The sequence below is a fragment of the Trichomycterus rosablanca genome, chromosome 9 (assembly GCF_030014385.1).
Source record: "Trichomycterus rosablanca isolate fTriRos1 chromosome 9, fTriRos1.hap1, whole genome shotgun sequence".
Lineage (NCBI taxonomy): Eukaryota > Metazoa > Chordata > Actinopteri > Siluriformes > Trichomycteridae > Trichomycterus > Trichomycterus rosablanca.
In genome coordinates, this window is record NC_085996.1 from 3,711,924 (window position 1) to 3,736,057 (window position 24,134).

General features: G+C 41.3%; 1 protein-coding gene across 1 annotated transcript in view; it reads left to right on the forward strand.

Moving 5' to 3' along the window:
- Positions 1-24,134, forward strand: part of LOC134320440 (dynein axonemal heavy chain 8-like) — a 44,353-nt gene that overhangs the window by 14,529 nt on the left and 5,690 nt on the right. Inside the window, exons 27-56 of the mRNA XM_063001823.1 lie at positions 447-619; positions 1,225-1,351; positions 1,673-1,908; positions 1,999-2,103; positions 3,099-3,212; positions 4,397-4,459; positions 5,083-5,183; positions 5,342-5,479; positions 5,566-5,806; positions 6,491-6,690; positions 8,065-8,218; positions 8,298-8,461; positions 9,566-9,668; positions 9,745-9,849; positions 11,105-11,266; positions 11,363-11,587; positions 12,429-12,601; positions 12,673-12,851; positions 13,720-13,907; positions 14,166-14,252; positions 14,337-14,444; positions 15,380-15,514; positions 15,624-15,785; positions 19,965-20,211; positions 20,508-20,749; positions 21,821-21,961; positions 22,146-22,377; positions 23,087-23,229; positions 23,320-23,454; positions 23,532-23,654. Of these exons, the coding sequence (XP_062857893.1) occupies positions 447-619; positions 1,225-1,351; positions 1,673-1,908; positions 1,999-2,103; positions 3,099-3,212; positions 4,397-4,459; positions 5,083-5,183; positions 5,342-5,479; positions 5,566-5,806; positions 6,491-6,690; positions 8,065-8,218; positions 8,298-8,461; positions 9,566-9,668; positions 9,745-9,849; positions 11,105-11,266; positions 11,363-11,587; positions 12,429-12,601; positions 12,673-12,851; positions 13,720-13,907; positions 14,166-14,252; positions 14,337-14,444; positions 15,380-15,514; positions 15,624-15,785; positions 19,965-20,211; positions 20,508-20,749; positions 21,821-21,961; positions 22,146-22,377; positions 23,087-23,229; positions 23,320-23,454; positions 23,532-23,654 (4,706 nt within the window). The remainder of the gene's footprint in view (positions 1-446; positions 620-1,224; positions 1,352-1,672; positions 1,909-1,998; positions 2,104-3,098; positions 3,213-4,396; positions 4,460-5,082; positions 5,184-5,341; positions 5,480-5,565; positions 5,807-6,490; positions 6,691-8,064; positions 8,219-8,297; positions 8,462-9,565; positions 9,669-9,744; positions 9,850-11,104; positions 11,267-11,362; positions 11,588-12,428; positions 12,602-12,672; positions 12,852-13,719; positions 13,908-14,165; positions 14,253-14,336; positions 14,445-15,379; positions 15,515-15,623; positions 15,786-19,964; positions 20,212-20,507; positions 20,750-21,820; positions 21,962-22,145; positions 22,378-23,086; positions 23,230-23,319; positions 23,455-23,531; positions 23,655-24,134) is intronic.

A 24,134-nucleotide genomic window follows, 5' to 3' on the forward strand; every position in this document is an offset into this window, starting at 1 on the left:
GTCTTTATATAGACGTAAAAACCGCTCACATATCTTAGACATGCACTATTCCTAATGGAGAATCTTGATCGGCACAGCAAGCTACAAGGTTACAAGCTACAGCATCTTAAATGTCTTCAAGCTGGGTTCGGCTACGCAGCATTTAAGGAAATGAACTTTTCTCGTTATTACGACATACTGACGGCTTTTTTTTCATCTGTGTGGCAGCATGGGCACCAGGTGTAAACCAAAGTATAATGTACACGCCTTTGTTAATATGTTTTTAATTGGTTCTAATCGATTATAAAGGCTAACACAGCTTTTTAAAGCACTAAGGCTGTGAATGTTAAATAAAGATCGTGAAATAATTCCAATAAAACATTATTAACTTTTTCTCCTCGTTTTAACATTTGAAAGCATCCGACATTTTGAGTTTAAAAACGTTTAAATGGAAATTTCTTCTCTAGCTGGGCGGCTGAGGAACTTCTTCCAGAGTGTTTCTGAAAACAAGAATGTGTGCAAGCCTGTAGGACTTCTAATGTCAGGGGTGAACCTCCTGGGTAAACAGCCCGGAGATGTGCTCAGTCAGTTCAGAGCCTTCAAAGTAATCTGGGATCAGGACCGAGACGACCAAGTCAAGGTAGCTCAACACTCAACTCAACTTATTAATGTAAAACGGACAAAACTACTGGACTTGGATAAACAATTACAACATGTTAAATTTGTCACAGACATTGATTAGATCAAACCCAGGTCATCAGTCCATGTCACTGTGCAGCTCTCACTTTCTCAGCGGCACCGATGTGCCACCTGAATAGATCATGTTATGTTTACATTTTGTTAGGTGTAATACAGCGGTAATACAACAGTAATACTCAGGCGGCAGGTGTTTCCAAATATTGTGCCGGCCTCATGATTGAGGAGCCGACAAATCTGTGAATAAGAAACCATGATGAATGGAAACACTTCCTACTGGAGTGACGGGTGACTGCTGTTGATCTGCGCCTTCATGCCCCCTCTGTTAGCCATATTATAGCTCCCAGTAGATGGACTTGTTACAGATAGAATGTGATATTCTGCTGGAGTTTTTTACATTGTTAAGGAGGATTGAAAATAGTTTGTAAATGGTGATTATAAGTGGAATAAACACCCAAATTTTGAAGAATCACATTTTAAAGACATCACTATAACAGTGTACATTTGTTTAATATGAAATCATAAACGCATGTTTGTGTTTTCTGTCAGGAATTCATCAGTAGCAACCCCGACCTATACCTGATAAAGGAGCAAATTTTACACTATGAAACGGTTGAACAGGAGATCGCGGACATCACGCCCATCGTCGTTTTAGGTGGAATGGAATTGTCAACAGGTAAAATAATACCAAATATTCACATTAGCTATTACAGTTGAGGTTTTTATGTGTTATGTGTGAAAAATGGCACATTAATGTCATCAAAGCTGCAGTGCATCACTGGTTTTGTTTAATATAATTATATTGCACTGTTAAATATTGAAAAAATAGGTGGATTGAAGTTAGGGTTGGGATGTGCCAGGTACGCCTATTCCACGTCTTCTGTGCATACGGCTGGTTCAGCTCAGACTCTGAAGTCATAACCTTAAATCCTACAGAATTTTACAGTGTTGCTTCATTTATTCACATGCTTGTTGTTTGTGTTGGTGATGTCTGTAGCTCCACTGAAGATGTCCCTGAGTGTGGAAGCGAAAGCCTGGAAACTGATGCTGTGCAAGTACGTACAAAAGGAATACAAGAAGAAGCTGATGGACATGATCGCTTTCATTAGTGAGCAGCAAAAAAAACTCTCACGCCCTATAGCTGACCTGGACGACGTGAGATTCGCTATGGAAGCCCTGTCCAATATCCGGGACTCAGAAATTATAATGGACATGACCATGGGGCCCATCGAGGTCCGACATAATGATAAGCCATATTTCTAATCCTTATCTTACTAATCTATGGTTTATTTTAGACATGAAATTGATTAGTGATGTTTTTAGGAAGCCTATTCTATACTAAACAAGTTTGAAGTGGAAGTGACGAAGGAGGAGGCCGAGGGTGTGGATACACTAAGATACTCTTTTGCTAAACTGCAGTCCAAAGAGGTACGTTCCTCATTCTCAACTCAGATTCCACAGTGTCTGTCTTTATGAAAGATCCATCACAGATGATTCATGGCTGATTCTTCCTTCATTTAAACATTTATTCAATCATTTATCCATTCTGGTCAGGGTCACCGTGGCTCTGGAAAGCAGTGAAAACACTGCTGGTGATGCCCTAGGTCTAAGTAATGTGTTTAGTAGTGTGTTATTAACTGCAGTCCAGCTTATATGAAATATATACACCGATGAGGCGTAACATTATGACCACCTTCCTAATACTGTGTTGGTCCCCCTTTTGCTGCCAAAACAGCCCTGACCCGTCGACTCTGACACCTTTCTATCAGAACCGGCATGAACTTCTTCGGCAGTTTGAGCTACAGTAGCTCGTCTGTTGGATCGGACCACACGGGCCAGCCTTCGCTCCACACGTGCATCAATGAGCCTTGGCCGCCCATGACCCTGACGCCGGGTTTACCACTGTTCCTGACCACTGCAGACCGGTAACACCCCACAACAGCTGCGGTTTTGGAGATGCTCCGACCCAGTCGTCTAGCCATCACAATTTGGCCCTGAAATGTAACCTTCGAGGATAAAACATTCACTTGCTGCCTAATATGCCCCCCCCCCCAACAGGTGTTGTGATGAAGAGATAATCAGTGTTATTCTCTTCACCTGATAGTGGTCATAATGTTATGCCTTGCCAGTGTATAGTTATACCCAGTAGTATAGTATTACCCAGGAAATACATCTAAACAGTGTGCCAGTGCATCACCAGGCATCCCTGACTACCTTACCCTCTCATTTACTTGCATGAGATATGTTTGTGGAAAACATACCAAACTCCTTATAGACCATTTAAAGCGTTGCTTTGAAATCGAGTCCTCTGTTCTTTCTAAAACCATGTTACATATTCTGGTGTTTTAATGAAACATGTGGGAGACGAAGGGACAGCATTTAGATGAAGTCTAATGTGTTTTTTATATAAAACCCCTACACAGAGAGCAGTCCAGCATGAACTGGTCAGTGCGCAGCCCAAGTTGAAAGAGAATCTCCTGGAATCAGTCGGCACGTTTCAGAATGACTTGATGACTTTCGGCCAGAAGTATGAAACGGTGAGCAATCAACTCATTCCTGAGGGCCACACTGACACTTTTGTTTCAGACCCGAGTCCATCTAATTGTAAGGGTGCAGGGATTTAAGTGAGTTCGGGAATAGAATAATGCAATTGACTAAATAAATCATCTTATTTTTTGTTTGAAGTAAACAGCAGACAATGAGACACTGACTAGCAGATAAACTGAAACACTTTCTTTAAGCATGATGTGCAAATAAAACAAGTACATATTTATTTAAGAACTATTGAAATGTATTTAAAAGTTAATTCTTCTGTATATAAGCAAGCAGCTTCAATTACAAAGTAATTATACCTACACAATTAATCTATTAAAGGAGCAAATATAAGAATAATAAACATTATTAAGTGAATATGTTTTGTCACCTCTGATGTTTCTGCTTTTGTATTTGTCACTAGTCATTGTTAAAATAAAGACAAACTAAAGTTTAAACACCACCCGGCCATAATAAAAAAAATATCTGGACAAAAAAACAGACAGGTTAAATTAACTAGCCAAAGATCTGAACAAGCAGCAACTATGTACAGATAATTGTCTGGTTTGAGTTTTGTCCTTGTGTGGCATGTCATCTTTCTGGTTGTTTGCTGCTGATGGTTTTCTCACTTCCCCTGTCTGGTTCCTGCAGTGATCGTCTGAGTTACACTTGCTGGCGGAGCTGCCCAGACGTTTTTGTTTTGTTTGTGCTTGTGTCTGTCTCTGTGTTCTCAGTGTTTCTGCTCTCATATAAGCTTTTTTGTCCTCGAGTCACTTTAGGCTGTGGCTTTGGTATGGTTTTGTGAATTTAAAACTGAACCAGTGATATTAACCGACCAAAGTGTGTGAGAATCACATTAGATTAGAATAAATAGAAGAAAGCCGATCATAAGAATATTATTATAAAACGGATAGTTCCGGTCCTAAAATCTGATTGGCTGAGCCGCGTTCGAAGCCGTTGTAAAATCCCCGATAAACTCACACCTATGACCGCCTCACATCATTTATTATATTTTATGTTGACCGCCGTTTTATAAAAGCAATAAGCCACTCCGCTTCGCGTCGTACCAAAAACGTCATCCCCGTGCTAAAATCACAGTAACGTACGGCCTCTCGTGGCTTATTGCTTTAATAACCTGTTGTATGACACTTAGCGATTCATATATGGTTCCTTGTCTGTCTGATATCAGGAAGGCCCGAATGTTTCAGGCATTTCACCTGAGGAGGCCAGCATCAGACTTCAAATCTTCCAGGTATGACAGATGCAGAATTCAAAATGCTTTTATTCATTATTCTTTCTATATAAATCTCTCACACCTCGGCTCGTTTATACTTATAAATATTATTCATGTGACATTAGGTGGTCCCAGACATGCACTCAAAAGCAAATGTATTATAACTGTTTCAAAAACTTACTGTAATCAATACTTAGGAATATAACTCAGGTGGGATTAAGCCGGATAGGGACTCTCTCTCATAACTGATGCAATTACGACCTCTGCTGGCTAATTGATGGCACCTGCACAGAGATGGGAAAAGAGTACTGTCAGGGTGTGTCTCTCCGTACACAGTGCTGATCCGCATTGCACTCGTCAAAGTGTAGGTGTTAAGATGCATACCGCTGCTGCCCGCTTGTCGGAGGGGGCGTGTGGTAGCTTCTTTCTCCTCAGTCAGAGCGGGGGTCAGCATTGGTGGAGAGGAAGCGTGACACAATCGGGCAATCGTACGCGCTAAAAGGGGGGAAAAAGGGAGAAAATGCATAAACAAAATATTATATATATATAAATCAGCCAGACTAATGCCGACTGTACATCTAACCATTTTATATTAAATATAATTTTATTCCACCTTAAACGTGCTCTGATATTGATCTCAGACTGGGTTTGATAACCTGTGGAGGAAGTTCACCACATATTCTTCTGGAGAACAGTTGTTCGGCCTGCCCGTCACTGAATATGATGTTCTACAGAAAGCTCGGTAATTACAGTCTGTCACTGTCTGGTAAACACTCTCCAGAAACATGATGATGCTCACTGCTGATTGGCCTAAAACATGCATACAATTCTGTATTATTCCCGTGTCACTTTTCTATTCTATTATAATGGTGTTCCTCTCTCTTATGTTATTGAAACTAGGAAAGAGCTCGGGCTTCTTCAGAAGCTGTACGGCCTCTACGATGCGGTTATGAATAAGATCAGCGGCTATTACGAAATCCTCTGGACCGAAGTGGATATTGAAAAGATCAACACGGAGCTTTCAGAATTCCAAACCAGGTAACCGTCGCGACTCTTGCACAGTGTTACAGCAGCAGCTCCTCTCAGAACTGTAAGAACTCCTGTGTGTTTTGAATTGTACTCAGATGCCGAAAGCTCCCCAAAGGACTGAGAGACTGGCAGGCGTTTTTAGATCTGAAGAAAAGGATCGATGACTTCAGCGAGTCGTGCCCTCTCCTGGAGATGATGGCTCACAGAGCGATGAAGCAGAGACACTGGGAACGCATCGCTGACCTGACGCAGCACAAGTTTCACGTGGATTCGGACACGTTCTGCCTTCAAAACATAATGGAGGCCCCACTGCTGAAACACAAAGAAGACATAGAGGTAATGCTACACTGAGGCTCTGTGTATGTAGACACTGATCAGTCATAACATTATGACCGCCTTTCTAATATTGGCCCCCCTTCTGCTGCCCCATACACAACAACCCGTGATGCTCTGTGTATTCTGACACCTTTCTATCAGAACCAGCATGAACCTCTTCAGCAGTTTCAGCTACAGGAGCTCGTCTGTTGGATCCGACCACACGTGCATCAATGAGCCTTGGCCACCCATGACCCTGTCGCCGGTTTACCACTGTTCCTGACCACTGCAGAACGGGAACACCCCACAAGAGCTGCAGTTTTGGAGATGCTCTGACCCAGTTGTCTAGCCATCACAATTTGGCTTTTGTCAAATTCCCTCAGATCCTCACGCTCGCCCGTTTTTTTTTTTATATCAACTTTCAGGATAAAATTTTCACCTGCTGCCTAATACACCCCCCCCCCCCCCCCCCCACTAACAGGTGCCATAATGAAGAGATAATCAGTGTTATTCTCTTCACCTGTCAGCGATCATAATGTTATGCCTGGTCAGTGTATGTACATACTGGTGTCTTTTGCTCTTTAGATGACATACATTGTTTTGGGTTCATTTAAGCTATCCCTGTGCTAAAGTCATGCTTAGTCTAACCAGGGTTTGAAAGAGACTTGTGTTATAATGATGACCTTACTTTTCTCCTCACACTAGGACATCTGCATCTCAGCAGTAAAGGAGAAGGATATCGAGGCCAAGCTGGCACAGGTGGTTGATTTATGGTACAGTCAGTTGCTCACATTTATGGCTTTTAAAGGCAGAGGAGAGCTGATGCTTAAAGGAGCTGAGACGGCAGAAATCATCACTGCCATGGAGGACAGTCTGATGGTGCTTGGATCACTTCTAAGCAACAGGTAAGTTTCATCAGGTTCTGTTCATGTCTCACACACTGATGTTCTCATTAGAAATAACAGTCTAGACTAGCACTTTGTAGATTTTTTGGTATTGCTTTGACCATTGCTTTGATGAAGTTTAAATATAGAGACTATTCTCCTTTATACGGATGTATAGGGGTTCAGTAAGCTTAGCAAGCTTAAACAAATAAAACAGTGATGACTTCTGTCTGTTTAAACACTGGAGCATAGTCATAATGCACATAAAACTTTCTTTGTTATGGTAATTTTGGTAGATTGAGGGGTGCAAGTCATAATTCTGATGATTCTACAGATTCATTATAGGGTAAATTAGTTTAGTATTTCATTGAACTTAATTAATCAAACTAAAGTTTATTTAACTGTGTAGTGGGCGCTCTGTGTGGGTGGCACATGGGTAAATAAGATAAGATAAGATTCCTTTATTGATCCCCATGGGGGAAATTCGAGTGTTACAGCAGCTCCAGTACAGTGTAAGTAGAGTAAATACAGTAAATGAAAATAGAGTAGAATAAAATAAAAAATAAGGAAATTATCAAATAAATGATGGTAAATAAAGTATGGTAAATAATGCTCGCTTACTACCACTGGCATCCAGGGTTCAGTGCTATCGGTCAGTTCAGCGTCTACATACAGGCATGATTGGCTATGCCTGAGGTGGGGGGTAGCCAGGACCCTGCAATGGATCGTCGTCCTGTCGGGGGTGTGTTACTGCATTGCGCCTGATATTTCCAGGACCCACCAAGACCCTGACCAGGATAAAGCAATGGTAAAAATGAAATGAAACTGTGTAGTTCAATTTAATTTTGTGTTTGTACGATTTGTGTAAATTCTATTTATTTAAAGTATCCTCCAGGCCACCCAAAGAGGACGGGGGTCCCTGCTGAGTCTGGTTCCTCTCAAGGTTCCTTCCTGTATTTTTAAGGGAGGTTTCCTTGCCACTGTGGCCCTCGGCTTGCTCAATAGGGGTTTTTGATCTGTTGGTCCCGGACTTTGTAAAGTTGCTTTGAGACAATGTTTATTGTAAAAAGCGCTATATAAATAAATGTGACTTTACTTGACTAGTAAAAAACTCTTTTTAAGGAAGGGACACAACCCAACACTCACAGCTGTAATCGATCGAACCAGTTTGTTTCAATCCCAGGCAGTGGTGCTACCAACCTGGCTGGGCAACCAACAGGCACATTAGGTTTCATTGCAGCTGTACGGTTGTGCCCTTCGTTGTCTGGCCGAAGCACCTGCACTAGCGTTGCTCATGATTTGCTTAGCGTGGCAGCACTATATGAGACTCAGCCACTGGCAGGTGAATAGATGTGGCAGCGACTGGTAATCTCTGTTTGATTTCTCTGTACATAGATACAACACTCCTTTTAAGAAAGACATCCAGAACTGGGTTTTTAAGCTCTCCACATCATCAGACATCATCGAGCAGTGGCTGCTTGTTCAGAACCTGTGGGTGTACCTGGAGGCCGTGTTTGTGGGTGGAGACATTGCCAAGCAGCTTCCACAGGTACATCATTAATCTGCAGCCTGTATGTTTACTCACCTGTAATCATGAACTGCTTCATTTACGTATTATTACCTTGTAGGAAGCGAAGCGCTTCCAGAACATCGATAAATTATGGATAAAGATCATGCAGAGAGCCCATGAGATCCCCAGTGTGGTGCAGTGCTGCGTGGGAGATGAGACCATGAGCCAGCTTCTACCTCACCTGCAGGAGCAGCTTGAACTCTGCCAGAAATCTCTCACAGGGTATGAACACAGCCCCACACTGTACAGGGTGTCGATCTATTTCAGGGCAGAAGAAAACCCATATGGACAAGCGAAGAACATACAAAACTTCTCATGGTGGATGTATATCAAGCAACAAGTGGCAGTGGTGTAGCTTGAACCAGCTTATATATTGCCCATTGACCAAAGGCACGGATCAAACCTAGGTCTGCAGAACTCTGGTTTCACCCCTTCTTATTATTCAAATGATTCACATGTTTCAGACACAACCGCTGAAATTCATGATATAAAACTATAATACTGTGCAGCAGCAGTTTAGGGAAGGTCCTTTCTGTTCCAGCATGACTGCGCAAAGAAGCTCCAGTGTCCTGCACAGAGCTCTGACCTCAGCCCCACTCAACAGCTCTGGGATGAACCAGAACATTAACATCGATGCCCAGTCGTACTAATGCTCTTATCACTGAGTGGGCACAAATTCCCATACTTCAGAACAGAGGCTGTTGTTCGAGCTAAAATATCACACAGAGGTCACTAGATAGGGCAAGCCGTAGCCTGGCGCTTAGGGTACTGGACTAGTAACCAGAAGATCGCTGGTTCAAGCCCCACCACTGCCAGGGTGCTGCTGTTGGGCCCTTGAGCGAGGCCCTTAAACCTCAATTGCTCAGACTGTAGACTGTACTGTAAGTCGCTTTGGATGAAGTCGTCTGCTAAATGCTGAAAATGTAAATAGGATGTCTAACACGCTCACGGTCCAAATACTTTTGGCCATATAGCATGCATCTGTGTAGGCATGAACACAGTGTGAGCCATGTCTTTTACATGATAAATCACTAGATCAGTGCTAACTAACTAAACCTGGACATACAATTCAAAGCAAATGTCCTATTTATTTTTTAATTAATTAATTTATTTATTTAATTGAATGTAGAAAATGTCAGCAAATCACTGATTTGATGCTAACAAACAAACAAAAACACTCACATTATTATTTTCCTCACTGTCCACACATCCCTCATCCCAAAACCCTGTATTATTACCGTGCATTAGTGAGGCTTTATCTAAGCACATGTGACAGCAGCTGTCTCAAAACATCTGCATCATCAGGCTTCACCTGTTTCTGTACAGCTACCTGGAAAAGAAACGACTGCAGTTCCCCCGCTTTTTCTTTGTGTCCGATCCTGCTTTACTGGAAATCCTCGGACAAGCCAGTGACTCTCACACCATCCAGGTACGAGCGGCGCACCAGTATAAACGCTCTCCACGTCAGTCCAGCTTCATAACCATCTTTGCACTCGTGATTGCAGGCTCATCTCCTGGGAGTGTTCGACAACGTCAGTGAGGTGGAGTTTCATGTCAAGGACTACGACAAGATTTTGGCGGTGATCTCTCAGGAGGGCGAGAAAGTACCCGTACGTATCAGCTGGAGCTCAGAAGTGTGCGGTTGTATTTATTTCCACACACACAGGGGAACAGAGTACAGATGAGAAGTAGGGGTGGGTGATGTTTCCAAAATCCTTCATCTTATCACGTCAAATAGAGATCAGTCGTAGTTAGTGATCAGCCAGGATTATAAAGGGCAACGGTAGGTGAGGCTGGGACAGTGGGAGCCTAGTGGGTGGAGTTTTAAGCTGTCAACTGAAAGCTTGAGAGTTCGAATCCCGGCTCTGCCATGCAGCCACTGTTGGGCCCTTGAGCAAGGCCCTTAACCCTCTCAGCTCTAGGGGCGCTGTACGATGGCTGACCCCAGCTTTGACCCAAGCTTCCGAAACAAGCCGTGATATGCGAAGAAAGAATTTAGTCGTTCTGTACGTGTGTATATGTATATATGACAAATAAAGGCATTCTATTCTATTTTATTGTTGTGTTAAAAACACTATATAGACAAAAGTATTGGGACGCCCCTTCTAATCTTTTAATTAATGTGTTTTAGGCACAACAATCTATAACATGTGTAATAAATCAATTATACAAGAAGTCATGAATTCAACTTTGCAGCAACAGTTTAGGGACTTCTCTTTCCTGTTCCTGTTCCAGCATGACTGTCCCCCTACATGAAGAAAAGCTCAATTTAATGAAACTTCACATGCTGCCATCATCTGTACTACTGAATGGACACAAATTCCCATAGACATACCACAAAGTCTAACCCTAGAAGCTTCTTAGTAAAGCGACTGTTCTACCTGAAAAAGTCACTTTATTTTAGACAGTGTATTGTCTAAGCAATTAGGGGTTAGGGCCTTGCTCAACAGTGCCAACCTGGCGGTGGTAGGGCTTAAACCAGTGACCATTTGGTAACTGGTCCAGTACCTTAACCACTAGGCTACAGCTGCCCTTAGTGAGGCGTTTTGCAAGCTCATGGTCAGGTGTCCACATACTTTTGGCCATACAGTGTAGATCCAGTTGCCTCTTACCTTATTTGATGTTATGTTATGACATTTTTTAATGAACGATCTGAAGTAAAGACTCTCGCAACCTGTGAGTTAATGAAATAAATTGATGATAGAGATAAACAGTGCACCTCTAGTGGTGTGGTATTTTATATATACATTATATATACATCCTACTCACTAAGAGGAAGAACCAGTAATAAAGTTTTTATTTCTGTGTTGATTATGATAATTGATTTGGATGGAGCTGCTCTGATGTGCTGTGTGTGTTTACCAGCTGGACAAACCAGTAATGGCGCGCGGTCCTGTGGAACTCTGGTTGGGAGAGTTACTGGTGCAACAGCAAGCCTCACTGCACTCAGTCATAAAAGCAGCTCAGCTGCAGATTAATGAGCCCGACTTCCAGCTCCTCACCTTCCTTAACCAGGTCCAAGCTCAGGTACGCAACAGCTCAGAGCGTGCGTATCATAACAATGCGTATAACATATAGCACAGCCTTAAAAATACATGCACCGGTGATGTTCCTCTCCTTCAGGTGGGCCTGCTGGGCATTCAGATGCTCTGGACTCGAGACTCAGAGGAGGCACTGCAGAATGCCAAGAAGGACAAGAGGGTCATGTCTGTGACAAACCAGAAGTTTCTGGATCTGCTGAACACGCTGATAGCACAGACGACTCACGACTTGTCCAAGTTCGAGCGTGTTAAGTTTGAGACGCTGGTTACAATCCACGTCCATCAGAGAGACATTTTTAATGATTTGGTAAGAATATGACTTCTGTAATCACGTGATTCCTTTTATGGCATGTTTATCAGCATCTTTATCCTGGTCAGGGTCGCTGTGGGCTCGCTTTCACCGGAACCCACCCATCTCAGGACTTCAGCTATCCCCACACTCCTTAGACATAGCTAATTATATCTGTGTAGACGCCTCGCACCGCTGAGGTTCGAATCTGGATCTCAGCATGAGTGTGATAGACCTCTGCACCACCCGAGCACCCAGTCCTTTCATTTTATCTTTATATCTTTATATTCTGGCTTATAAAAAGAGAGTTATTAAATTAACATCATTGTTTATCATCATTTTTTATATTTTTGTTGTACAGTCTTGGGCAAAAAAGGTAAAAATGGAGTCAGAAGATGTTTTGAAAACATTTAATCATCTAGACATGTTACTTTGAGTTTTATATCAAGCATTGAAATCCGTTCATGAATTTTTCTGTGTATAAGAAGATTTTCCACCCAACCGAGCAGTGCGGAACAAACGGTGGCTCAGATCTTCCTTCTGGATCATTTTCTGACCGGCCAGTTGTTGTTAGGACCATTATAAGGAATTTTGGGTTGTGTGCACACACCACACACACACACACGTAGTTTACGATGAAATAAATCTCTTTCCTCTCTGTGATGTTATCTGTTCAAAAAAGCATCACACTTTTTTACCCACCCATTTTATATTCCATACAAACATGAATGTTTACTTTGTCTAGCGTCAGTAAATCCTTACCAGCGTGTTATTATTTTATATACTAATAAATACAAGGTTAAAGCGCAGTTGTAGTCTGTATCAGGAATAGAATTAACCGTAGCCCTGTGCTTGTTAGGTGAAAATGAACATCAGGTCCCTCGGTGACTTTGAATGGCTGAAGCAGAGCAGATTTTATTTCCGGGAGGATCAGGATCACGTCGCAGTGTCGATCACGGACGTCGACTTCATCTATCAGAACGAGTTTTTAGGCTGCACGGACAGGCTGGTCATCACTCCTCTAACAGACAGGTGCTTCTACTCGTCCTTTAGGAGGTCCTCGTGTACATTCAATAGAAATAACAATAATGTTTTTCTCCCAGGTGTTACATTACCTTAGCTCAGGCGTTAGGTATGAGTATGGGCGGAGCTCCTGCTGGTCCGGCTGGGACGGGCAAAACCGAAACCACCAAAGACATGGGCCGCTGCCTGGGGAAGTACGTCGTGGTCTTTAACTGCTCCGACCAGATGGACTTCAGAGGACTGGGCAGGATTTATAAAGGTGATTTTATTTAGTCAGTCAACACGGCGCTACACTATAGGTCAACAAGTATATGGACACCTGACCCTGAGCGTATTGGTTACCCGTTCCAAACTCATTAGATTTAATATGGACTTGCCTTTCTATACGATTTTGGTAGTGTGCATGTGGAAATTTGTGTCCATGTAGGTAAATGTTGGGTGAAAAGACCTGGCTTACAATCAACATTCCAGTTTTTGCTCACTTGTGTTCAGTGAGATTGAGCTCAGGGTGTTCTACATCGGGGGAGCCAAAAAAATGGGTTGCAGAGAAAAGATTAACAGAAATTAACTTGTACAAGAACGCCCCCTTGTGAAGGCTTTACGTTACATCTCGTAGACCACAGTGGGACCAGATTGCTACCATTTTTATTAATGAAGTATTATTTGTTTTGTGTTTTGTTTTAATGCATTGTTTGTGTGGCCTGGCTTGCTGTAAAAATCATGACATAGAGAACATGTGAGACGTTTAAAAAAAAGTTTGAAAAACTCTGATTTACATGATACTTGAATTCTTCCACACCAGAGACTTTAACCTTTGTGCATAGTTCACAGAAGAATAGTCATACTGGAACAGGAAGGGACCTTCCCCAGAATGTTGTCTAAATGTTTATAGCATAACATTATAGCATATAGCATTTTTACCACTCTTAGTATTGTGTATAGAGAAACATGTAAACGTAATGATTAGGAGGGGTGTCCACACTTTTTGACCATATAGTGTGTAACAGCAGAATAAGTCTGTATTAAAGAGACGTATCTGAGTGTGCTATCAGTCCAGATTTTATTCAGAATGGTACTGAGGATAAAACGATCACGTATATCCACTCTAATAAAGGACTTTCTGTTAGGTCTGGCTCAGTCTGGGTCCTGGGGATGCTTCGATGAGTTTAACAGGATCGACCTGCCCGTGCTGTCGGTCGCTGCACAGCAGATCCACATCGTCCTGAGCGCTCGCAAAGAGCGCAAAGCTCAGTTCCTCTTCACCGACGGAGACTGTGTGGATCTGAACCCCGAATTCGGACTCTTTATTACCATGGTAACGTATTTACAGATGTTCAAATATACACGTGTGGTCCATATTTTAGCACCTTTGATTGTTTGGTATAAAAAGCCAATCATTAGATAAAAATGGACATGGAGTAAGTGAACGTTGTGTCATCAACATCTTGCCCAAATACATTCAACACAACATTGACATTTCAGTCATGTAAGAACAGTAATATAAGAAACACAGTGAATGACACGGGCAGGATTAAAGGCGTCCTTTACTTTAAACTAATGTGTCTTGTTATAGAACCCGGGCTACGCCGGTCGCCAGGAACTGCCCGAAAATCTAAAGGTGCAGTTCAGGACCGTTTCTATGATGGTTCCTGACAGACAGGTGAGGTTTTTATACACTGGTACTGGTACGTGAACTCATTTCCCTTCTGTAGAAGCTCAGCTAAGCGAACCCTCTGTGTTTCAGATCATCATGAGAGTCAAACTGGCCAGCTGTGGTTTCATCGAGAACGTTATACTGGCTCAGAAGTTCTTTGTGCTTTATAAACTGTGTGAGGAGCAGCTCACGAAGCAGGTACATGTCAGCAAACACACACCAAATGGCCAAAAGTATGGAAACACCCATCCTAATTATTAAAGGTGGATGGAACGCGCAGCCTTCCTGACTCAGCAGTGTACTGAGCATGTGCAGTTCATCCAGTTTCATTATTGATCAGTGGTGTATCTGTGAGATCAAATTCAGATGTTGAATGCTTGCTTGTAGTTAAATCAAACATATTTTCATACAGTTTGTATTATAATTAATAACAAAATGGGCGCTCAGGTGGTGCAGGGGTAAATTCCGCGGGCGTAGCGTACTACCGCTGGGATCCAGGGTTTAAATCGGCGCTGCTGTTGGACGTCTACATACAGACATGATTGACCATGTCTCAAAGCTAAAGGTGGCCGAGGGTTCGTTTCTGACCGGGGTGTGTTTCTGCATTGCGCCCAGTGACTCCTAAAAAAGTGGACCCACCGTGACCCTGACCTGGATAAAGGATAAAGTGGTAAATAATAAAAAAGAAACAATAATGATAAAAGTGATTAAAGCATTCGTGGTAAATTGCGCTGAGCCACTAACACTGAGATCCTTGGTGCTATCGGCCGGTCGGGCATCCAGATACAGATATAATTGGCTATGCCTTGGGGGATTTGGAATTGGGGGCTGAACAGCCTAGCCATTGAGAGGTGCACTCGTCAGGGTGCATTCACTGCCGGTCCCAAGCCAAGATAAAATAAAAAAAGGCATCCAGTGTAAAGACTGTACACACACCAGATCTGCTGTGGTGACCACGAATATGGAGCAGCCAGAAGATCAAATAAATCTGGTCAGTTAGAGTTGATCAGTGAACAGTTACAGAATATAAATAAGGATTTTTTTTTTTCATACTGGATTGTATATAATTCTGTTCACTTGTTGTTAAGAATGTAAATCAGAATATTCATGTATAAACTCTTCTCTCTCTGTAGGTTCACTATGATTTTGGGTTGAGGAACATTCTGTCGGTTTTGAGGACTCTGGGAGCTGAGAAACGGGCTCGACCCTCAGACTCTGAGTCCAGCATCGTGATGAGGGTTCTGCGTGACATGAACCTCTCCAAACTGGTGAGAACCGTAACCATTGCAGTATCAGTACTAAATGACGCCACGGAAAGGACCCACGTTGTGCTCCTGGTTTTGGGGATCTTCATGCACCCTGCTTGTGCTGCTACAGGTGGATGAAGACGAGCCTCTGTTTCTCAGTCTGATCAGTGACCTGTTTCCTGGGATTCAGCTGGATAACAGCACCTACGCTGAGCTGCAGGCTGCAGTCGCCACACAAGTGCAACAAGCAGGAATCGTTAATCACCCGCCGTGGAACCTCAAGCTCATACAGGTAAACTCACCTGAACATGTGTGTCTGTGTGTGTATGTGTGTGTGTATGTATGTGTGTATGTGTGTGTGTATGTATGTGTGTATGTACAGTATATATATATATATATATATACTGTATATGTGTGTATGTGTGTGTATGTGTGTGTGTATGTATGTGTGTATGTACAGTATATATATATATATATATATATACTGTATATGTGTGTATGTGTGTGTATGTGTGTGTGTATGTATGTGTGTATGTGTGTGTGTATGTATGTGTGTATGTACAGTATATATATATATATATACTGTATATGTGTGTATGTGTGTGTGTATGTATGTGTGTATGTGTGTGTGTATGTACAGTATATATATATATATATATATATACTGTATATGTGTGTCTGTGTGTGTATGTGTGTGTGTATGTATGTGTGTATGTGTGTGTGTATGTATGTGTGTATGTACAGTATATATATATATATATATATATATATATACTGTATATGTGTGTCTGTGTGTGTATGTGTGTGTGTATGTATGTGTGTGTGTATGTATGTGTGTATGTACAGTATATATATATATATATATATATATATATACTGTATATGTGTGTGTGTGTATATGTGTGTGAGGATGTATGTGTGTATGTATGTGTGTATGTGTGTGTGTATGTATGTGTGTATGTACAGTATATATATATATATATATATATATATATATATACTGTATATGTGTGTCTGTGTGTGTATGTGTGTGTGTATGTATGTGTGTGTGTATGTATGTGTGTATGTACAGTATATATATATATATATATATATATATATATATACTGTATATGTGTGTCTGTGTGTGTATGTGTGTGTGTATGTATGTGTGTGTGTATGTATGTGTGTATGTACAGTATATATATATATATATATATATATATACTGTATATGTGTGTGTGTGTATATGTGTGTGAGGATGTATGTGTGTATGTGTGTGAGGATGTATGTGTGTATGTGTGTGTGTATGTACAGTATATATATATATATATATATATATATATACTGTATATGTGTGTCTGTGTGTGTATGTGTGTGTGTATGTATGTGTGTGTGTATGTATGTGTGTATGTGTGTGTGTATGTATGTGTGTATGTACAGTATATATATATATATATATATATACTGTATATGTGTGTCTGTGTGTGTATGTGTGTGTGTATGTATGTGTGTGTGTATGTATGTGTGTATGTACAGTATATATATATATATATATATACTGTATATGTGTGTGTGTGTATATGTGTGTGAGGATGTATGTGTGTATGTGTGTGAGGATGTATGTGTGTGTGTATGTATGTGTGTATGTACAGTATATATATATATATATATATACTGTATATGTGTGTGTGTGTATATGTGTGTGAGGATGTATGTGAGGATGTATGTGTGTATGTGTGTGTGTGTATATGTGTGTGAGGATGTATGTGTGTATGTATGTGTGTGTGTATGTGTGTATGTACAGTATATATATATATATATATATATATATATATACTGTATATGTGTGTGTGTGTATATGTGTGTGAGGATGTATGTGTGTATGTATGTGTGTATGTACAGTATATATATATATATATATATATACTGTATATGTGTGTGTGTGTATATGTGTGTGAGGATGTATGTGTGTATGTATGTGTGTATGTACAGTATATATATATATATATATATATATACTGTATATGTGTGTGTGTGTATATGTGTGTGAGGATGTATGTGTGTATGTATGTGTGTGTGTATGTGTGTATGTACAGTATATATATATATATATATATATATATATATATATATATATATACTGTATATGTGTGTGTGTGTATATGTGTGTGAGGATGTATGTGAGGATGTGTGTGTGTATGTATGTGTGTATGTACAGTATATATATATATATATATATATATATACTGTATATGTGTGTGTGTGTATATGTGTGTGAGGATGTATGTGTGTATGTGTGTGTGTATGTGTGTGTGTATGTACAGTATATATATATATATATATATATATATATTAGGGCTGTCAAACGATTAAAATTTTTAATCGCGATTAATCTCAGAATTTCATATAGTTAATCGCGATTAATCGCATTAAAAAAAATCTGTGTAAATGTTATAGAAAACAAGGATTTTTAAGTGAAATGTTACAATTAAAATGGTGAACACATTTTATGCTAAATGTACTTATGTTAAAAACTGCTGGGACAAGAGAAAACTGTAAGGGAGTTTTATTCACTCACATACTAGGCAGTAAATGTCAGATTGTAGGTTAGAATTTCTCCATCAGCAAACATTGTAGATCAGCGGTGCTTTAGGTGGGATAAGGCGTAGTTATTGTAACAGACTTGTCTGTGGTTGTATCGTGACGATGGTTTGATGGACGTTTCTACACGAAGTGAGTGTGTTTTGACCCTTTGGGGCTTCCATAGTTCATGAACTAACGTGCTCGACTCAGCTTTCCGGTATTCGGTACAGAAGAAGAAGTTAATTAAGTGTAATAAAGTGTTCTGCTCCCGACAACTTGTGAATATAGCGTGTATTTATTTCTTTATTATGCAAGTGCATCACTACCACGATCGGTTACATTATGTTAACAAACCGCAAATGAACAACGGTGGCAAGTCCGACATTAAAACGTTTGTTCTACCAGTCAAGTCTCAACATGAACTAGAATTTGCGTTAATGGCACTAATTTTTTTAATCGCGTTAAATTGAGGTCGCGTTAATGCGTTATTATCGCGTTAACTTCGACAGCCCTAATATATATATATATATATATATACTGTACATACACACATACACACACACATACATACACACATACATCCTCACACACATATACACACACACACATACACACATACATCCTCACATACATCCTCACACACATATACACACACACACATATACAGTATATATATATATATATTAGGGCTGTCGAAGTTAACGCGATAATAACGCATTAACGCGACCTCAAGTTAACGCGATTAAAAAAATTAGTGCCATTAACGCAAATTCTAGTTCATGTTGAGACTTGACTGGTAGAACAAACGTTTTAATGTCGGACTTGCCACCGTTGTTCATTTGCGGTTTGTTAACATAATGTAACCGATCGTGGTAGTGATGCACTTGCATAATAAAGAAATAAATACACGCTATATTCACAAGTTGTCGGGAGCAGAACACTTTATTACACTTAATTAACTTCTTCTTCTGTACCGAATACCGGAAAGCTGAGTCGAGCACGTTAGTTCATGAACTATGGAAGCCCCAAAGGGTCAAAACACACTCACTTCGTGTAGAAACGTCCATCAAACCATCGTCACGATACAACCACAGACAAGTCTGATACAATAACTACGCCTTATCCCACCTAAAGCACCGCTGATCTACAATGTTTGCTGATGGAGAAATTCTAACCTACAATCTGACATTTACTGCCTAGTATGTGAGTGAATAAAACTCCCTTACAGTTTTCTCTTGTCCCAGCAGTTTTTAACATCAGTACATTTAGCATAAAATGTGTTCACCATTTTAATTGTAACATTTCACTTAAAAATCCTTGTTTTCTATAACATTTACACAGATTTTTTTTAATGCGATTAATCGCGATTAACTATATGAAATTCTGAGATTAATCGCGATTAAAAATTTTAATCGTTTGACAGCCCTAATATATATATATATACTGTATATGTGTGTGTGTGTATATGTGTGTGTGTATGTATGTGTGTATGTATGTGTGTGTGTATGTGTGTATGTACAGTATATATATATATATATATACTGTATATGTGTGTGTGTGTGTATATGTGTGTGAGGATGTATGTGTGTATGTACAGTATATATATATATATATATATACTGTATATGTGTGTGTGTGTATATGTGTGTGAGGATGCCAGGGCCTTGTTTACCCCCAGACATTGCCAGTAAAGTCTGTGTGCACCACTAGGGATTTGAACCCTGGATCCTGGCATAGTGGCCACCCAAGCGCCCATAAATAAATATACCGCCTCTATATGCATTAACTACTAATAACAAGCATCTAACTCACCCCACAGTCAGTTCCATTACATCAGTGAAACCAGAACCGATGATCATGACTACACTATAATCACCTGTTTACGTTTTGTAAATGTTTCCGGCAGTTATACGAGGCGTCGCGGGTGCGTCACGGCCTGATGACCCTCGGCCCGAGCGGAGCCGGAAAGACGACCGCCATTAACATCCTCATGCGCGCCATGACAGAGTGCGGCGCTGCTCACAGAGAGATGAGGATGAACCCCAAAGCCATCACCGCGCCCCAGATGTTCGGCCGTCTGGACGCCGCTACCAACGACTGGACCGACGGGATCTTCTCCACCCTGTGGAGGAAAACTCTCAGAACTAAAAAGGGTGAGCATGAGCTGGGTTTTAAAAACTCTTCCAAAGTTATCAGCCATTTGAAGGGCAGAGTGAACCATTGTTCTGGTCTGAAGTGAGAAAAATTAACAACTTCAGGCTTTAAAACCCCCAGGATTCTTTGCTGTATTTGAAGTAGCAGCATAAACCAGTACAAACACATAACTGCAGCTCATGTATTAAACATGACATTAATATTATTCAATTATTATCTTTAGGCTTTGTAAATGTTTTCACTCCCTCAGAATGAGCACTGCACACTGCACATCATGTATTTATTCTTTATTCAGGAGAAAACATCTGGATTGTGCTGGATGGGCCAGTAGACGCCATCTGGATCGAGAACCTGAACTCGGTGCTGGACGACAACAAAACTCTGACCCTGGCGAACGGTGACCGGATCCCTATGTCCCCGAGCTGTAAGCTGGTGTTTGAGGTGCACAACATGGACAATGCTTCTCCCGCTACCGTCTCCAGAGTGGGCATGGTGTTCATGAGCTCCTCCGCTCTCAGCTGGAGACCCATTCTGCAGGTTCTCATTTATAACTGCTAACTCTCACTTACTGCTTAGTCCTGATCAGGGTCAAGGGGGATTCAGATCCACCCAGGAAAAAAGCTAGATGCAAAGAAGAAATACCACATTGACAGACAGACTCAAACCTAGAGGGAATTTAGATCTGCTAATCCACCCACTGGCAAGTATTAAGAAGTAGGAAGAAAATAAGGATTCTGTGGGAAAGTGGATCTTATGATCTTAAGTTCTAATGGGCTGAAGGGATTCCTCATTACAGGCAGCTGTAGCCTAGCGTTTAGGTACTGGACCAGTAATCAGAAGGTTGCTGGTTCAAGCCCCACCACTGCCAGGTTGCCAGGGCCCTTAACCCTCATTTGCTTAGATTGTATACTGTCACAGTACTGTAAGTCGCTTTGGATAAAAGTGTCTGTGAAATACTGAAAATGTAAATGTACTGCTGCAATAGCGGCCTCTGCTGGCTGGTCGAGACACCGCATGACACAGATGGTGAATAGCGGAGAGCAGTGCGTGACTCTCAGTACGCCATACTGATCCCTGCCCACCTAATGCAGGTGAAAAGAAGTGGCTGCTACACATGTGTCGGAGGGGGCATGTGTTAGGTACTGTGCTCCTCAGTCAGGGTCGAGATTTACAGCAGTAGAGCAGATATTTATATGAGATATTTATACTACAGAGATACCATCAGCCAGAACCAAATTCCTTGTGTTTATCCGATAAATCTGATTCTGATTCTGAGATATAACTGGGGAATTGGATGTGATTAGATTTGGAGAAAAAGGGAAAGATGCAACCATGCTGCTGTAGAAATAAAGTCTCAAATAAAATAAAACATGATGTGTCGTTTTCCCTTGGTGGTTACAGTGCAGTCAAACTAAATAAAAATATAAATGTACAATATTTATTCTTCCGTAACAGGATTCCTTAACAGGTCTCACTCTCATCATCTGCTTAGTAAAATAAGGAATAATAATAATGAAGCTTTTTGTGACCAGTTATAAGTCTGGTTAATAACAATTCAAGCTGCAGTATATCAAAGTGTGTGTGTGTGTGTGTGTGTGTGTGTGTCAGGGCTGGACCAACAAGCGCAGTGCTCAGGAAGCTGACAGCCTGATGAGCCTGTATGATAAGATATTTGAAGATGCTTATATATTCATGAAACAAAACCTCAAGCCAAAAATGCAGCTCTTGGAGTGCAACTACGTTATGCAGGTAAACTACAGTCATGCAGTATGAAAGAGTGTGGTCAGTACTTCAGTACTTCATTATCAGCATCCAGATCAGTTTTAAATCTTTATTAATGATCATTACACTTGAATAATTACTCGGTTACTATTACGTTACTTTACTGCGCTGATACCCGTACTGGTGCTCACCCACTGACGTGTGTGTCCAGTCGGTAAACCTGCTGGAGGGTCTGATTCCTCCTAAAGATGCTGGAGGCACGTTGAGCAGCGAGCACCTGGAGCGCCTCTTCGTGTTCTGCATGATGTGGAGTCTGGGAGCTCTGCTGGAACTGGATGACCGGGACAAGATGGAGCTGTTCGTTCGCTCTCATGAAAGCAAGCTTGACCTGCCACCGACAGAGCCTGGCCAGACCATGTTCGAGTACATGGTCAATCAGAACGGCAAGTTTACCACATCGACTTAATAAAGCTGGAGGCAACAGGTATTCCTGGTGTTTTTGGGACTGTGGGGTATTTTGGTGATTGGAATCGTGTCTCTGCTTCCGGAAGCAGATCAGGGAACAAACGACTGCGTCCAGCCTAATAAAAAATGAGCCCTCACTATTAGGGATGTAACGATGCACCACCAGACAGTTAAAAATCCATTCACATGTGTAACGATTCAAATCGGTTTACATGTACAGTATAATGAATCGATATTGACTTTAAGCAGCAGAGGGCGCTGGTGCTATTCACCTCGCCTGGTTGAAGTCACTACAGGGTTGCCAGGTTCAGAATGTATTTATGTGAGGATACTTTCTTTATTTGTATCATTTATGTATTTATTTAATGTGGGGTTTGTTTTAAAATTTCATTTCAGCTTTTTTACACAAAAAGGGAAACGTGCAGCATTGTTTTGCATAGTTTGCACCTACCTCAGAAATAAAAGGACTTTCATTATTTAGATAAATAAAAGATAAGCACAAATGCAGTATTTTTTATTTTTTTTTAAAGAGAATAATAAAAGGAAAATTTGTCTTCAATTTAATTTTGTTTAAAACAATCTGGAAAAATTCGTATCGTGAATCGCATCGTGGGTAGTGTATCGTTACATCCCTACTCATTATTGCTGATTATTTGCAGCCTATAAAGTGGATTTTTTTTATTTCAGGTGACTGGGATCACTGGAGTAAATACGTCGTGCAGTACGTCTACCCCACAGACTCGGCACCAGACTACACGTCCATTCTCGTTCCCAACGTGGACAACACCAGAACGAGCTTCCTGATTGAGGCCATCGCAAAACAGCGCAAGGTCGTCACATATCTAACTGCTGGAACACACGTGGACTGTGTGTCTCTGACCCTTGATTAGAAATTTTGTGTGTGTGTGTGTTGTGCTTAGGCTGTTCTCCTCACCGGTGAACAGGGGACTGCCAAGACGGTCATGATTAAGGCCTACACGAAGAAATACAACCCTGAGATGGATCTGTTCAAATCCATGAACTTCTCCTCCGCCACGGAGCCGATCATGTTCCAGGTGAAGGAAAGGAAGGAGATGCAGTAAAACTCACCATTACCGATGACTGATTCTGATTAACGCCGTTCTGATTACAGCGGGCAGTAGAGAGTTACATAGAGAAGCGGCTGGGCAGCACATACGGACCCCCCGGCAGACGGAGACTGACCGTTTTTATTGATGACATCAACATGCCTGTCGTCAATGAATGGGGAGATCAGGTCGGAAAATTAAACATCGATACAAATATACACCGATCAGCCATAACATTAAAACCACCTCACTGTCCATTTTATCAGCTCCACTGACCACATAGAAGCACTTTGTTTTTAACCTGCTTTCACCCTGTTTTACAATGGTCAGGACCCCCACAGAGCAGCTATTATTTAGGTGGTGGATCATTCTCAGCACTGCAGTGACACTGACATGGTGGTGGTGTGTTAGTGTGTGTTGTGCTGGTATGAGTGGATCAGACACAGCAGCACTGCTGGAGTTTTTAAACACCGTGTCCACTCACTGTCCACTCTATCAGACACTCCTACCTAGTCGGTCCACCTTGTAGATGTAAAGTCAGAGACGATCGCTCATCTATTGCTGCTGTTTGAGTCGCTCATCTTCTAGACCTTCATCAGCGGTCACAGGACGCCGCCCACGGGGCGCTCTTGGCTGGATATTTTTGGTTGGTGGACGATTCTCAGTCC